Source organism: Balaenoptera musculus, chromosome 1, assembly GCF_009873245.2.
Source record: "Balaenoptera musculus isolate JJ_BM4_2016_0621 chromosome 1, mBalMus1.pri.v3, whole genome shotgun sequence".
NCBI classification, from domain to species: Eukaryota; Metazoa; Chordata; class Mammalia; order Artiodactyla; family Balaenopteridae; genus Balaenoptera; species Balaenoptera musculus.
In genome coordinates this window covers 75,224,472-75,241,403 of record NC_045785.1, presented here as the reverse complement: position 1 = coordinate 75,241,403, position 16,932 = coordinate 75,224,472, and the positions used below count along the sequence as shown (strand labels likewise).

The following is a 16,932-nucleotide window of genomic DNA, read 5'->3' as shown; positions in this document are numbered from 1 at the left end:
AGCTCTAAATACCTTAACATTTTCACAAGTTTTGTTAATTTGTCTAGTTCGTCTTTTTCTTATGCATTGCTTATCCATTGCCATCAGTTTTATCACATTTTAGCAGATACTTCAGGTTGAACTGATTTAATGTTTTAACTTACTTGAAAATATTCTTACCTATAGTCACTCCACAAACTATTCATACAGGTTAATTCTTCAGGCACTTCAAACTCAGCAGTGACTCCTCAAATAAACAACTGAGTAGTATTACTAACATCTGTCAATTAATCAAGAGGCAAAGAAAACCACTTGAAAGCATTTGTCTTATTTTTCAATTGACTATTGATGCTGCTCCAGTGTCCTTGACATTTTAAGTAATTGTTCTTGCCAAAATGCTAAGAAACGAGTTTATTTTTGCTGCACGATTTAATTAAATCTATCAATAAGCGACTTTGTTGGACTAACAAATGAGCCACTCAGAAACTTAACTTTAGTTGCAACTTCATTTTCAAATTTTTGTGAAGAATTTTTATTGTGGTAAGATACTCAGTTTTAGGTTTCCTAATTTTTCTGTTACACTTCTGTGAGGTGGGAATATTGTGTCAAATGCTTGGTATGATAATGATGTATATTGTACTTTTTTTTTAGCACAACTATAGTGTCATTGCATAATAAACACAAAGCTTTGACATCTAATTTGATCACAAAATAATCCACATTCCACTGTGCCTTAAAAGTACAACATTCAAAGCCCACTTTTTTCTTCTTTTCTTGTTTTGATACAACGGATATGCACTGATAATAAAATCTCACAATAAGTCAATATATGTTCCTCTCAAAGCACTGTCAAGTTATAATTGCATCACTGCAATTTGCAATGCAACAGGCAGTAGTGGGAAGCAATGAGTGCCTTTTAGTCTCTGCCACAATGACTGGACCCTGTCATTATAGCACAAAGCAGTCACAGACAATATATAAATGAATGAGCATTACTGTTTTCCAATAAAACTTTATTTACAGATTCTGAAACTCTAATTTCATGTAATTTCCACATCTTGAAATATTCTTCTTCTTTTGATTTTTTCAACATGTGAAAATGTAATAACTATTCTTGTTATTCTTGTTTTAGAGGATTTGGCTTTGAGGAAATACTGTTTGCTTACTTAACTTTATTCCCAATTAAACTATTTGAAGCAAATTTTCTGGAGTCATGTGTGATTGAAAAATAGAATATTCTTTTTTACTGAGATATAATCAATATAACATCATATAAGTTTCAAGTGTACAATGTAGTGATTTGGTATTTGTATATATTGAGAAATAATGACCAAAATAAGAAGAATATTCTTCTTAAGGGTATGTTAATTAGAGTTGTCATGCACACAGGAGTATAACACAAAAAGTTAGAATGTAACAAACATACTTCACATCTAGGCTACTTAGTCAGAAGATACTGACTTTGGTGGATAGTACAGAGGTGGACTTTGTGCTGCCTCAGTATTTTTATTTTAAAAACCCAAGACCATTCCATTAACTATAATTAGAGATTTTTGGTGAGCCAAAACATCATTTAAACATTTCGCTTATTTGGGAAAGAAGCCCAGCATAACTCCCAAACCTGGGCAGTGTATCAACAGTAGCCTTTCAGAACACCACCCCCTCCTTCATTTATTGAGCATCTGGATGGATTTTCTAGGAGCTGGACCAGTCTTCATTTCTTATCTGTGTTATTTAGGGCGTCAGAGGCAGCCCAGGAAGAATGGGACTGGCTGGGTCTCCAGGTCCTCAAGGAGCCAAGGGTTCATCGGGCCTTCCAGGAAGCCCAGGAGTTCTAGGCCCGAAGGTACTTTCATGTTTGTTCTGATGGATGAGCAGTATTGACCATCCTTCCTGGCCCTGAGTTTACTGGCTAGATCACAGAATGGTAAGACTGATAGCTTTTAATAAAATTTGGCTAATCATGAAAACACATTAGGAAAAAACGAAAGTGTGTGGCCTTGACATAGCCATCTCCCGTGATAGCCACAGTGCATGTCATTTGCCAAAACTACTCATAAACCCAGGACTGGTCATGCTTTAAAAAATGTTCTTTGACTCATTTTGGTTCTTCTTCCCTTTCTGTCATCCACCTCCTCCTCCAAAACAGAAAAATCTTATTTACTTCCAGTTACATACTTTCTCAGTTATACTTCCTGTTCCCCTACTTCTGAACCTAACCAACCAATTAATAAATCTGATAGGAGTACAGATTATTCCTTGAAGTCAAAGTGATAGTAATTGTCTTGCCTTAACATTCATTGCCAGGAGTATTGCCACATGTCAATAGGCTTTCCATACAAAACCTCTCTTAGAAATATCTCAGTGCAGATTTGACCCAGACCACCAAGAGACTAGTCCCGTATCTAATGCTATTTCATAAAAGACTAGGATTAAGACATTGGCGCCCTCATCATTATTACCTCTTAATTTGATTTTTAGAGTTCCACTTATAAAGAATTTCTAGGTATTCTGACCCATATGGGTAAACTGAAAATGATGACCCAGCAGCTTACTGTTTATAGTTTGAGCCTTTCTGTTAATGTTTATACCATGAATATCCCTTTCCACTGAAATACAAGATAGCTGAGCAAATGCTAAACCTAGGAAAAGAAATAAGAAAGATCCCTACCTTTTATGTGTGAATCTGTAAAAAAATAGATCCAGTTTGTCAAGTCCCAAAGCTGTATCTTTATCTCAATACAGTGAAGGATAATTTGCTAATCTTAAAGCTTTGGTCAAAGTCTACCAAGCATCATTTTTCATTACCTTATCTATAAACTCCACATGATTCTTAAGTTTATTTTTAGAAATGGTAAAAGCTATTGCAACTCTCATTTCAAAAACAAAATAAAAATAAATTTTAAAAGGACTTGACTTTTAAAAATAAAATAATGATAATAAACTATGTCTTTAAAGTGACCTTTTAGGGGATAAAGAGGATTGGTATCAAAGGAGTCTTGGGAAACAGATAATTGAAATTTCTTAATGATGGAATTGAAAAGATACTCATGGCAAAAACCAGGGTTCACACTTCAAGAGATTCTGCTCTGTTTCTGGTATCAGATAGCTGAATCATCTCTGTATGTAAGAAAAACACAGCAAAATAATTTCAATTCAAATAAAATACAAGTTCCATCACATACAAACGCCTCCACACATCCTACACCCTAACCATTCTCTCTGTAGCCTCACTATCCTCCTCCTACTTTTGCAGGCCCCCTCTTCCCTCCTCTTTCCACAGTCATGACCACAATCTCTGGAATTCTATTTCCCTACTGCCACACTTCTCGTTCATTGTAATCAAATATTATGTATGTGGAAACTATTGGTGGGGAGAACGATCATGCAGATTTTGACTTCCCCAGTGCCTTGTACACATGCCTGAGGATGGGCCGGTATTTAGATTTCATTTAAAAGCCAATATGTTTATAGGTTCTAAAGTCAAGATAACCTTTCTTTTTTTTTTTTTTTTGTCCATAGGGTGAACAAGGGCTACCTGGTCAACCTGGAATTCCAGGTAAAAGAGGTCACCGAGGAGCACAAGGTGATCAAGGACCATGTGGAGAGCCTGGCATGAAAGGGCAGTCTGTAGGTGACAACTCAGAAATTCACTAAGCACTTATTCTACACACCAGGCCAACATCGTACAATAATCGTTATCATATCTATTCACATTGCAGGGAGAACATGGTATTCAAGGTTTGACAGGTTTCCAAGGATTCCCAGGCCCCAAAGTATGTTTACATATTTTCTGCTCATCTCTGGCTATGTTGAAATACCAATGTTGAAATACCAATGTTCAACATCTGTTCAAAAAACAGATGTTGAAATACCAATATTTAATCTCTGACTTGAGCTTTTGTTTTTTTAATCTGCAAAATTTCAGTTGGTACAGAGTAATATATTTGAGTTTTGAATATGTTAATTTTGACTTATGTAACTATATATTTTCCTAGCAATTTTATGGAATAATTTGCTTTTGTCTCTTCTCATTCTGTTTCTCCAAACATTTTATTTGAAAAATTTCAAACATAAGGTTGAGAGAATGAGTAAACACCTATATACCTATTACCTAAATTCTACCAAAACATTTTACTCTACTTGCTTGACTATGTACCTACACATCTATTTATACCTCCTCCTGTCTCCATCCATTTTTGATGTATTTTGAAGTAAATTGTAGACCTCAGTACAATTCCTCCAAAATACTTAAGCCTGTACTTCATTAACTATCAAGTTCCATTTTTAAGAGCCAATTCTTAATACGTTGGTACAAGATTATTTCATGTAGTAAATGTTCATATTTTGGCTTTTTGTTTTTTATTGTGTTTCTAGGGTCCTGAGGGAGATGCTGGCACTGTTGGAATATCAGGTCCTAAAGGTCCTATTGGACAGAGGGTAAGTATGAAGTCGTTCTGCCTTCCCAGATACTGTGATTCTTTGTTGACTACAGGAATTAGGGTTAAGAGCTCTAAAATAAATATACTCCAAATTAATAACTTTAAAAAATGACTCTTAAAACAGAAACTCATTAGAGCACATGCAGACATTCTCAACCTTTTTCAGTTCATTTGTTAGTTTGAGCAAAAGACCCCACAGACCACCCGTACTGCCCAGTTCTTACTTTAAAAAAAAAAAGAATTAATGTAACTACTGGATAATATGTTTATTAACTCACACCAGTTAATAAATATATTATAAAAAACATAAAGCAGTTTCATGTTATAAGCATTAATATAACCAGGGACTAGAGACCACCCCTGTGTACCACCTGGAGGAGGCTTGTCTATGACCAGAGCTCCTCAGACCACACTTTGAAAAATGTTTCCCAATAGCTGTGTTTCCTCTGCTCAGGGGTGGGTATCCCCAGAGAGTAACGAGGAACTCTTTAAAGAGTTGGAAAGATCAGGGCTCTGAAGAACTCCAGTTAGCTGTTTAGTGCCTGAAATTGCAAACTGTAGAGAACGTAAGTAGGATAGATAAGTCACCAGCAGTAACTGGTTATTGTTTTTGTTTGTTTGTTTGCTTTTTTGTTTTTATTAACCACACTCTCCTAACTGATGAGATGATCTATAAAACTAAAGAGAAAAAAGGTTAAAAATAAAAGCCAAGCACCGGTTTGACTGTGGTAGTAGCACCTCTATGGCTAACAGCAGCTGCTAAGGCAAGGGTGGAGAGAGCTGAGAGAGAGGAAGGAGAGCAGTTCAGAGAGAGGAGAACTGAGTCTTGAAGAAGAATTTTACAACTGAAGACCACTATCTTGTGCAAAGATATTAAATGAAAAGTCAAATTTTTAAAATCCTACGCCGCTTCCCTAACTCTTACAATAAATTATTTTCTGTAATACAAAGAGCAGTGTTGTCACGGGAAATGTTTATTTAAAGGCCCCTCTCAACATTTCTCCAGGTGCAAATGTATTAGTTATTTTTATGATTTCTCAGGAACCATGGAAAGCTGGTGCTCTTAGGTAAAGTCCAATTCTTTATCATCCACAGGTGGGTTATGTATGGATAGGCTTCTCTGTAATAAATATTGGTTTTAAGTTCTTACATACATTAAGTTCCCCACTAATTGAATTCATTCATTCTGATTTTATTAAGTTCTCAATTAATTAAATCCTTTCTTGATATTGTCAAAGAGAAGTTGGCTGCCTGCCTAGCCTCTGTCCTAAGCAGAGTCACATGAGGTGCTGTGTCTCTATAAGCCAGGATCTGAGCCTATACTGCTTTGCAGCCCCAGAAATTTTATCAGCTCTCCAATAGTAAGGTTATGGTAACTAGCTCACAAATACTAATTTATAAGTGCAGATATTCCTATTAAGTCATTGTAGAGACAAGTGAAAAGTCTTGCTAGGTTAATATTTAGCAAAAAACTGTTATGTACCAGGTACTGGTGTTCAGTTTATGTCCCTATATCATTTACTCCTCATAAAAATCCTGTGAGAGATGCTATTATCCCCATTTTGCTGGTAGGGAAACTAAATCTCTGAAAGGTAATTTGCTGAAAGCCATATGTGGCTAGTATGTAGAGGAGCTGGAATTTGAATCCACATCTGATTGACTGAATAATATGTACAAATCATTATTTCAGAGAGTTGGATCATGGTCAAATTTATTAGATTGACACTTTCTTGGCTTTTTTTTTTTCAGTAATAAGCCAATTTAGAGGATATATTTGATTAGGTTAAGAAATCAAGCCTCTTGATTGTGGACCTTTGTGATTTGGGAACCATATTTAAAAATTATCACTTAAAGTAGGTCTTCATATTTAAAAGTGCTTTCATTAGATTTACTTTTTAGAGTATCAGGTAATTTCTCATTCTAAGCCAACTTAATCTTAAAGCTATTTGTCAATAGACTGAATGGCATTATAATTATCTCCACTGAGTATTTTCTGTATCTTGGCCGGAGTTGGACAAAGCGAAAGACTGTTAGATAGCCACATTTATATATGCCATGTTAAGTGGAGCTAGAAACACTGAAATTTGAAGCTAGTGGTAGCGGGGGTGGAGGTTGAGGGGAAATTACTAAAACATGTATTTTGTATTCATTAAGAAATGATAGGCTCCATTTTTAGTTTGGGAGAAGTTGACCAGAGATCCAGCTTATTCAAGGTTATCTTCACAATCAAATAGCAGCTTACACTTGCAAAATTGTTTTTCACATTTAATTCTCACAATGGCCCTGTGCAGTAGGCGTTCTTATTTTACTGATGAAGAAACCAGAATTTTAATTGGTCACAAATGATGCCCTCTGGTTCTTTCCCATAATTTCTCTCAATTCCACGCTGCATGTCACTCAAACATCTGCTTGTTCAACATCTGTAAATAAATTTATTCAAAATTTTGTCCATGACTCTACGTAGTCTTTGTTACATAAAGTAATTGCATTTGTTATGCAATGACACATATATAAAATGGCACCATTGAAGCTATCACCACATAAAAATTGTAATGCTGATTTATAGGTTTGTTAGAAATTACAGAGATTAATTCTCCTAATGGGAAACCATAATAATATGCAGAATTGCGTCAAATCAAAATTACTATGATTTCTGCTAATACCATAAGATTTTGTAATAAAAACTGGAATTATGTGGACATGGACTATTTTGCCATTGTGCAAGACATTTTCTAGAATTTTCCTGAATTATACTGGCATTGAGACTGACTGTTTTTTTTTTTTAACCCCAACAGGGAAACACTGGCCCCTTTGGCAGAGAAGGTATAATAGGCCCAACAGGTAGAACTGTAAGTTTGTCACAATACAGGTCTTTTTTTTTTTTTCCTTTTTTATATGTATATATTTTTTACTTAATCCTATTCTAGAGTATTCCACAAGGGATCACCCTAGGTATTCGAGAAGCAAGGATAAAAACAGATGTACATTTTCATCTGGAAGGTTATTCTTGAGAACTTAGAAATCTAATGTAATGAAAAGGTGTACACAGTGAGGTAGGCACTTAACACTGGAGTTGAGAAAGGAAAGTAGAACTGGGTGGCGGAGGAGGGGCTGAGCATTATAAGCACAGGGGTGATCACTAAAGCAACAGAAAGAATCCGTTTTCTGAAGGAGAGAGCATAAGAAAAGGTACGCAGACAGCCAAGATTTGAGTCTTTGGAAGTGCCCACGATAAAGGGATGAAATAGTTGGTGGGAATAGCAGGAAAACCAGAAAAGCACAAGGTTAAGATCAGTTTCGAGAAAGGAGTAGCTAACCGTGATCTTTAAGAGAATAAATAGCAGTGGAAGATAGAGTACAGCTCTCAGTGAGGAAGGAAGTAAATAAAAATATTTAATAATAACTTTTCTCAAATTCTTAAACTTTTGGAGTAGGTATGATTATTTGCATTCAAGACATAAGGAAACAGATGACATTTATAGAAGTTCACCTAGTTATTTAAGATAATACAGGTAGTGAATAATATAGATGACATTTCCTACTTCAAGAGCAATGCTCTTTCCACTCCATTTAAGCTATGTCTGGAGAGGAAACTGAGAGAGTTAACATATGCCAGGGCCTTAGGGAATCTTGCTATGAAATAAAACAGAAATAAGACAGTGAGGTGGTCACAGGAGGGTTTTACAATACTAACAGTAGTGTAAACATACAAGAGGAAAATTGAGGCTTGGAAAGGAAAGATTCATTCTCTGCAGGGAGTCAGTATTTTGAATCATTTGAAAGTGCTGTATCTAGAGACACAGAGTTTTAAAATATAAAATAGAATGTTTCAAATATTAAGTAAGTATCACTGTTCTCATTGATAAATTTAGAGAAGAATTCACCACCAAAGTTTCTGGCTTCTTAATTTTAAAAAAATGAAATGTGTAACTCAATATTTCTCTAGATTTGCAGCATTTACCACTCAGAGCTATATAGTCTAAGTGGGAGGCTATAAGTGGGAGAAATCTCATATTTCAGTGGGTGGTTGGTTCTTCAGCAAGCTAAGGAACACATACTGTTCTGATTATGGAATGATTGTTCTCCTCTGTCAAAAATGTGAAATATTAATTGGTCAAGGAAAATATGATAAAGAAATGGCTCAATTAAAATATCTTACTGTGTTTTGTTTATAGCTAGTTCTTAAAGGCCCGTATAATGCTCAGCATGCACATCAAATTTTTTCCATCTATTTTTTCTATTCTAAGAAGAAACTTCTAAGGAAAGCTCACTATGAAAGAATAAGAATTTGAGAATGGCCAAAACACACTGTGGAAAAAAATAGTGGTGGGGGATGGAGGACTTGCTTTTCCAAAAAGGAAGACATTACTTCAGAGTCTTTGTAAATGAAACTATGTGTTAGTACAAAGAATAGATCATTGTAACAGGCTAGAGCCCAGAATTAGATCTCAGACTAAACAGGAATTTAATTACAATGAAAATGGTATATCAGTTAGGATGATTTGGACTGCAAGTAATAGGAACCCTGAATCAAACTGGCATTAACAATAAGGAAACTTCTATCTCATTATGGGAATCCCAGAGTTAGAAAGGGCTTCAGATTTGGTTAATTTGGTGACTTAATCATGTTATCCAAGACTATTTCTATACCTCTGCTCTGCCATCCTGAATGCTATCTTTATAATTAGGCTTAGAGCAAATGACTACAATTTCTCAGGAATCACATCTAGATATAATTATCCAAAGTGAAAAAGTGAGCTGTATCCCTTGTCTTGGGAAAAATAAAACTTTTTCTAGAAGTCTCCCATTACATTTTTTTTTTCTCATGTCTATTAATCAGCCACACACCCATTCCTATAACAGTGATAGGGAAGGGAGATGAAATTCCTTTTAGTCTTACTACTGCTATAAGAAATTGTAACCCTATTTCACCCAATTTTTTAAAAATCTCAGATGAACTTTTAAAGACTTTGATTGTTAAAAAAAAAAAAAAAAAAAAAAAGGAAAGAAAGAAAAGAAGCAATTAAAAATCTTAGAAAAATCATCTAGGAAACTAAAGTATAGCTTAAGGGTTGGGGAGACCTTTTATATAAGATAGGAAATCTGAAAACTATAAAGGAACAGAAGACATATTTGAATACTTGAAAATTTTTAATTTTGTATGGCAAAAGATTCCATAAGTAAAACTAATATAATTGAGAAAAAGTAATTGCAAAGCATACACCATATAATGGGTAATATAAAGAGCTTTACAAATTGGTATGAAAAAGAAAATTTAGTAGAGAATTGAAGAATAAATCCAAAAGGTCAGTAATTATTTGAAAAAATATTCTCCTAACTTTTAGTCAGAGAAATGCAAATTAAGGTAATAATGAGATATTACATCTAACCTCTCAGAAAGGGCTGTAGGAAGAAAGGTATTTTTGTTTATCACTAATAGAAATGTGAATTACAGCCTTTATGGAAAGGTATTTGTTAAAATATATGTACATATACCCTATGACCAAGCAGTTCCACTTTGAGGAATTTGTCCCATAGAAATAAAAGTACCCAATACACTAGGGAAATTTTACAAAGCTTTTTTTCACAGCACTGTTCGTAATGGCAAAAAAAAAAAATTAAAAAAAGTATGAAATCACATGAATGCTCATCTGTAGAGGAATGGTTGAGTAAACTCTGATCTATCCGCTTTGTGGAATATTAATGCAACTATTAAAAATAATTATTTGTATCAAGTTTGGCTGACTTGCAATTGTTTCACGATGTATTATTAAGCATGAAAAATATGATGCATAGAAGAGTATATGATATCAACGTTATAAAACATGACCAATCACCCCATACACATGTAAATACATTTGTCAATATCTGATTAGAAAAAAAGTATGAAGCGATATGTACCACGTTGTTAATACTGGATTGGAGGTGGGGGAGGGCATAAAAAAAGTTCTGTAAAGATATCTTAAAAATCAGCTTTTTAAAGTCGATATTGTAGTTTGAAATGAATTAAGGACAAGATAGGAAACACAAAAGAAGTAATATAAATAGTGAATAATAATGAAACAGTTTTTTTAGCCTGCAAGATTAACAAAAATTGATAGTACATCATAGCATGTATCAGAAGAAACATGCACTCCCATATATTGCAAGTGTGAATGCAATTTCAAACAAACTTTCTGGAGGACAATTTTTATCAAAAATTTTTAAGAGTACAAGGATATTTATCACAGTGTTGTTTATCATGACAAAAATTAGAAAAAATTTTAATAGGCAATTCATTTAAAATATTATCATAGTTTTTTAAATACTGGTAAGCATTATAGTTATATGGGAATTGTAGATTGATATAGAAAAGCATTAATATTTTGAAGGTGCAAATTCAGGTTACAGAAAAGATGAGTAGTAGTATCTCATTTTTTAATTAAAAAATACATACACAATTTCCACAAGGAACATGAAAATATTAACAGGAATAACAGTAGTGCCATCCAGCAACAGCAGAGTTCACATTGTCTTCAAGTGCACGTGGAACATTCACTGAAATAAACCATATTTTAGATCATAAAACAAATTTTACTAAACTTAAAATAACAGAAGTCATGTAAGGTATATCCTCTGGCCATAACAGAATTAAACTAAGAATCAATAAACTAGAAAGATAATAGGAAAATCCCCAAACATTTGAAAATTAAACCTCACACTTCTAAATAATTCAAGGACCAGAATGTCTCAAAGAAAGTTAGAAAATATTTTGAACTGACTGAAAATGTATATACAACATATCAAAATTTATGGGATATAGCTCAGAAGGAGGAATAAAAAAAAAGAAGATAAAAGAGAAGGAGGAAACCATCCTGGAAGCAGGGTTTTTCAAAGGCTGAGAGAAACAAATATTAGAAGAATTTAACCTGTTAACTTTCTTTCTAAATTATTTTGCCTTTGATTGTCAGATCAGCTGTTTTGACTTAATTGAATGAATAAGTAGCATAACCCTATCTCACTTTAAGGTGGAACTAGGGATAGCAAAACAGACATGGTGAGTCAGTAGATTGTATTTGTTTTGCTTTGCTTAACTTAGGAAAACCAGAATTTATATAAATTTAACTAAACAAGTCTTGCTAGATAGGAAAAAAACCAACAGAAATTATCATGTTTCTGTATACAGCCTCAACTACATTTGATAAATAACTATCAACAACACTAAACTAACATTTTTTTTTTCTTTCAGGGACCCAGAGGTGAAAAAGGCTTTAGAGGTGAAACTGTAAGTTTAACTAAATTTGTGGTAATAGTATCACTGGTCACTAGGTTATAAGCTCTATGAAAGCAAGGACCTTTTTTGATTTTTTCTTTATTATGTCCCTGATACTTATGGAATGAAAATAAGATTACAGTTTTCAGGAAGAAAACTAACCTATATATAGAACTAACCTACATGGTATATTGCAGTGAAACCTGATAAGCCCTAAACATGTTTAAGAATCTGCCAGTCACATTCTTTCCAAATCAGTGAAATCGAATATTTGCCTTGTCAGGCATCGGGAGAGGAGGTGTGAGCCTCCTTCACCAGTGCCAGAACAAGAGGACTGTCAAGTCACTTTAGATATATACCACTAGATCCAGTCAGCACCCAAGAGAGCTGCAAAGCAGAAGCAAATCATTAGTTGTATATTTCAGCCAACTGGAAACAATGGTGAGAGGATGGGCAAAAGGTACACAGCATTTTCAGGACTAAATGGCTTACACTGGCACTATTTCGTATTTTTCTTGGATGTCAATTCTTCCAAGTTAAAGAAGATATTTTGTAAAGGGGCCACTTTCCCAGGAGAACTTATTAAAGCAGCAGTCATAAACAGAGGGCATGCATGGAGTGAAATGAGGGATATTGAAACCAAGTATAGAAGGCATATAGGAATAAACTTGAAGATAGCAGTAAAGTCTTGCTTAAAAAGTAATGATATTATATATTGACAGCTGAGATCTTTGCTTTTCCCCATAGGGTATGCTTGGGGCTCAGAATAAGTAAATTATAGTTATATTAGTTTGCTGAGGAAGGAAATTTATGTGATTTCAGATAGCCTAAGAATCCTCAAAGGGTATTAAAATAGATGTGTTTAATTTGCAGCAATGTGTCCCTTATATTTTCTCAGCAGACTTACTTAACAGGAAGCAAGGATGTTTGCACACAGTGAAGCTATATCCGCCCGCCCCCCTCCACCGGAGGAGTGGAAAGGGAAAAGAAAAAATAGGGAGGCTTGGAATTAACCCATATTCCATACCTGTCTCCAACTGCCTCCCTGACCTATCCTCTCCAAGTACTGTGGCTAGAACATAAGCTCCATCAAGATTAGGAAGCCTCGAGTGCCTATGACAATGGCTGTCACAAGCATTTCATGTGAAAAAAATTCCCTATTTGTACACATCTTTCTCCAGATACAAAACATTAGGAAGAAAAATGATAAAAGGCTTGAAAATCACAGTTCTAAAGTGAATCTTGGAGATTATCTTCACCAAACCTATTATGTTACACTCGAGATATTTGAGATCCAAATGTGCAGCAGCTCCCTCAAGGACATGCAGCTAATTAGGTACAGAGATAAGACCAGAGCCCAGATCTTCCAAATCCCATGCTATTGTGCTTTTCTATTAATCATAGTACCTCTCAGAAAATAAGGGTTAGGAGCAACTTGGGTAAGGAAGATGGTATGTACACATCCTTCACCTACTTTAAGAGCAGCCCACATACAGATTCCACATGAATGGATTCCTGATATGCAGTTATCCCCTAGGGTTTAGAGGGGATAACTCATGAATTCACTCATTCCATCTTAATCACATTACTGTCTAATAATAAATCTTATTTGATATTACTAAACTCCCAATTAAACCCTCTAAACCAGGGGTTCTCAACCAGGAGCCATTTTGCTCCCCCTCCCAGGAGACATTTGGCAATGTGTGGAGACATTTTTGGTTGTCACAACTGGAGAAAAGGGAAAGGTTGCTAGTGGCATCTAGCGTGCAGAGACCAGGGACGCTGCTAAGCATGTACCGTGCAAGCTTCTCAGTTTAAGAACGAGGAAAGGGAAGCTCTCTGTACATAAGCCAGCCTAAGGTAAAGATCCGGAAACTAAAGATTGCATTTATGTAAAGGCAAAGTCTAAAATAGTCAGGTTTAAGGACATACACTTACCAGTATTTTTCAAATTTCATGAAAAAAAATATGTTACTTTTGAAGGATCATATGGAAATTGTGGGATTAAATGGAGAGACAGTCTATTTTCAAAGGTAGTGCTTTCACTACAGCCAAATAACCACTATAACCATTCACATTAATTTGGTTCCCCTACAGGAAATTAACATAGACAATTGTAGTTTTATTATAAACTGTATGATAACCTTCTTTATATGCTTGTTTATATAATATCTAGAGAGAGTGAATCACTTTTCCTTAGTGGTGGGTTAGGTAGAAGAATAAAAAAGAACTAATAAATACTGTATTGTTGGAATAATATTTTGTTTTACTTGGCCTTATTCTATGCATTTGCTTCATTGGGGTTGTCCTGTCCTGTCTTGTTTGGTTTGAAGTATTTCATTTTATCATATTTGTGATGATCTGACTCATTCTGGGTAACAAGCTGAAGTGAACTCAGTAAAAATAGTTTCTTCTTTCTATGACAAAATCCTTTTTCAAAGTCAAAGATAAGGTAGATATTTTGTACTGAACCTTCAGTGAGATTTTGCAAATGTCAGAAATATGCTAAGTAGAGTAAAATGTCAACTGTTTATTTTTAAAATGCTGATCCAAAATGGAGAAACTTACATAGCCGATTTCACTCTGAGCCTCTGTATATTTAAAAGGCTGTCTCCAACATGAAATTTCTCTAACTTATCATGCCACTTCTGAGGTAAAAGTTTGATGCATTTTCTGCTTTAACCTATAATCATAAACCATGCAAACTAAGAAATGTCCAGCAGGCACGGTGTTGGAGTACTCTATCCTTTTTAAGTTACTATGTATTGTTTGTTCTTATTGTCACAGTACATTTAGAATCAACAGCTTTGGCAATAAAAGATACTTACGTCAAGCATACATAGCATTAACATTATTCAAAACTCAGTTGAAGATAAATTTTGCTTTGCCATCTTTTAACCATAATCTGAATTTGACTCAGTGTAGTCTTAACATTCAATTGACCATCCAGTATGTTAAATTTTGAGCATTCTTAACAGTGATTACTGTTGTTTCATTTTGAAAAATGTCAGCATAACTTTTCACATTTTACTATATACCTTTCAACTATTCTAATTTCTAAATCAATACTAGTTAATTTAAACATTATTCATTCATTCGTTACCAATCTTTGAACACCTACTATGTATTAGGCACTATTCCTGTTCCAGAAAATGAGAGGATGACTAAGACACTTTTAAAGGTCTGTAGGGACTTTCCAATTTGTTATGTACTATGGAATGCAGAAGTGGTTAGTTGAAGAAGAAGGTGGCAAGGTTGGTATAGAGTTTTAAAGAAGTATTGGAAGAGGAATGGGAATTAAATAGACAGAAAAGGTAAGGAGGAGCATTCCTGGTCAAGGAAATAGCACATGCGGGAGAATGCATGTGTGAAAGAATTTGGACGATTCAGAGATCTGCAAGTGGTTGGTTATAGATGGAGTGTAGAATGGGTTGGGGAGAGTAAGTGGAAATAAGGCCCAGACCTTGAAGAAGAGGCAGGGGTGCATATTGACTAAGAACATATACTTTTGTATTTAACTGACTTGGATTTTAATCCTATCTCTGCCCTTTACTTGCTGGTTACTTAGCCATTCCATTTTCTTAACTGCAAAGTATAAATATAGCACACAACTTGGCATACAGTGAGTTCTTAATAAATGAGCACACAGCTTGACACATAGTGAGCTCTCAGTAAGCGGTATCTATCACTGAAAAGAAGTTTATACTTTATCCACTAAACAGTAAAAAGCCATTGAATGATTTTAATTAAAGAATGATATGATTAGATTTCCATTTTATAAGTAGAATGTAGTTACCATAGTAGAGAGAATAAAGTCAGTAAGTCAAATTAGGAGTCCAGGCACAGCATGATATCTTAGTCGGCTGGGGCTCCTATAACAAATTGCCGTGGGCTGGATGGCTTAAACAACAAACATTTATTTTTCATAGTTCTGGAGACTGGGGAATCCAAGATTAAGGTGCTCACAGATTCCATATCTAATGAGGGTCCTCTACCTGGTTTGCAGATAGCTAGCTGCCTTCTTGCTACGACCTCACACGGTAGAGAGAGAGCATCTCTCTCATGTCTCTTCTATAAGGGCACTACCATTCACAAAGGCTCCACATGATTTAATTAGCTCCCAAAGACCCCACCTCTAAATATCATCACACTGGAGATTAGGGCTTCAATATATGCATGTAGGAGGGGACACAAACATTTAGTCCATAGCACATGATCAGCACTAAACTAAGAGAGTTGCTGTGAGGATGGAGTAGTATTTTGGGAAGATTTGGAGGTCAAATCAACAGTAGTGGGTAATCAAATTATAGGTGGATGTTGAAGGAGAAGGAGATGTCTAAGGACACTGAAGTTTCCATTTTTTACAATTAGTTGGATGGTAGATAGAAATAACAGGAAAAATAGAATTAACATTTTTAAATGTTACATTTATAAGTTTATTAAAATGAATAAATTTAGTTTCTAGTAATATCAACAAAACATGAGAGTATATATTCAGCTTGTTGATGAATGTGGGTGACAGCTGAGTTCAAGAACATATTACTTCAAAATACTAAAATAACTTTGAATCCTATCACTTGCCTCATATGAAAAGGCAATGATAGCAGTTGAATCTTAGTCATCTTGTTTATACCAAACCAAAAGCATAGTATATACATATTGTGCTTTGTCTCCATTTCTTCTAGGGTCCCCAAGGACCGAGAGGTCAACCAGGGCCTCCAGTGAGTTTATTTACATTTATATCTGTTTACCATTGATGCTTATATGGCCTGCTTGGTTTGAGATATCTACTTAATAAATACTTTAAAAATCTTTTTATGTTATAGGGTCCACCTGGAGCATCAGGCCCAAGAGTAAGTTTTCTTGGTTTTGTTTATTTTATCTTAGTATAAGATAATTTTTTAAAGCTTCTTCTATTAACTCCCTGTTAAAAGGTATCCCTATTGCCTACCTCTGTTCTTTTTGTTAATCTGATATACAGTCTTCCCAACTATAATAAAACTTGAAATCCAAGCCTCAGAGTTCTTGTCTATAAAATGGGGATGGTTATCTCTTACTTTCTTGGGTGGATTTGAGTTTTAAATAAGAAGTACTCAGCACAATGTCTGACATAATCAATGCTCCAAAATACTAACTCCCTCCATTTCTTCCTGTTTCTGGGTCCTAGCTCTCCTTTTTCAAATGTTCTTTTTTGCCAACCAGAGTTATCCACTTTTTTGGCTTTACATGAACTCTTCTCAGTTGCTGCTGGCCATAGAA

At 34.8% G+C, this 16,932-nt stretch overlaps 1 protein-coding gene across 6 annotated transcripts in view; it reads left to right on the top strand.

Annotated features, from left to right (window-relative positions):
• Window positions 1-16,932, top strand: part of COL24A1 (collagen type XXIV alpha 1 chain) — a 389,657-nt gene that overhangs the window by 347,765 nt on the left and 24,960 nt on the right. For 5 of the 6 annotated variants that reach the window (XM_036826641.1, XM_036826634.1, XM_036826651.1 and 2 more), the window contains 8 exons: window positions 1,718-1,825; window positions 3,502-3,609; window positions 3,702-3,755; window positions 4,357-4,419; window positions 7,217-7,270; window positions 11,650-11,685; window positions 16,359-16,394; window positions 16,500-16,526. In XM_036826641.1, the coding sequence (XP_036682536.1) occupies window positions 1,718-1,825; window positions 3,502-3,609; window positions 3,702-3,755; window positions 4,357-4,419; window positions 7,217-7,270; window positions 11,650-11,685; window positions 16,359-16,394; window positions 16,500-16,526 (486 nt within the window). The remainder of the gene's footprint in view (window positions 1-1,717; window positions 1,826-3,501; window positions 3,610-3,701; window positions 3,756-4,356; window positions 4,420-7,216; window positions 7,271-11,649; window positions 11,686-16,358; window positions 16,395-16,499; window positions 16,527-16,932) is intronic. The other variant, XM_036826660.1, reaches the window with a different exon arrangement.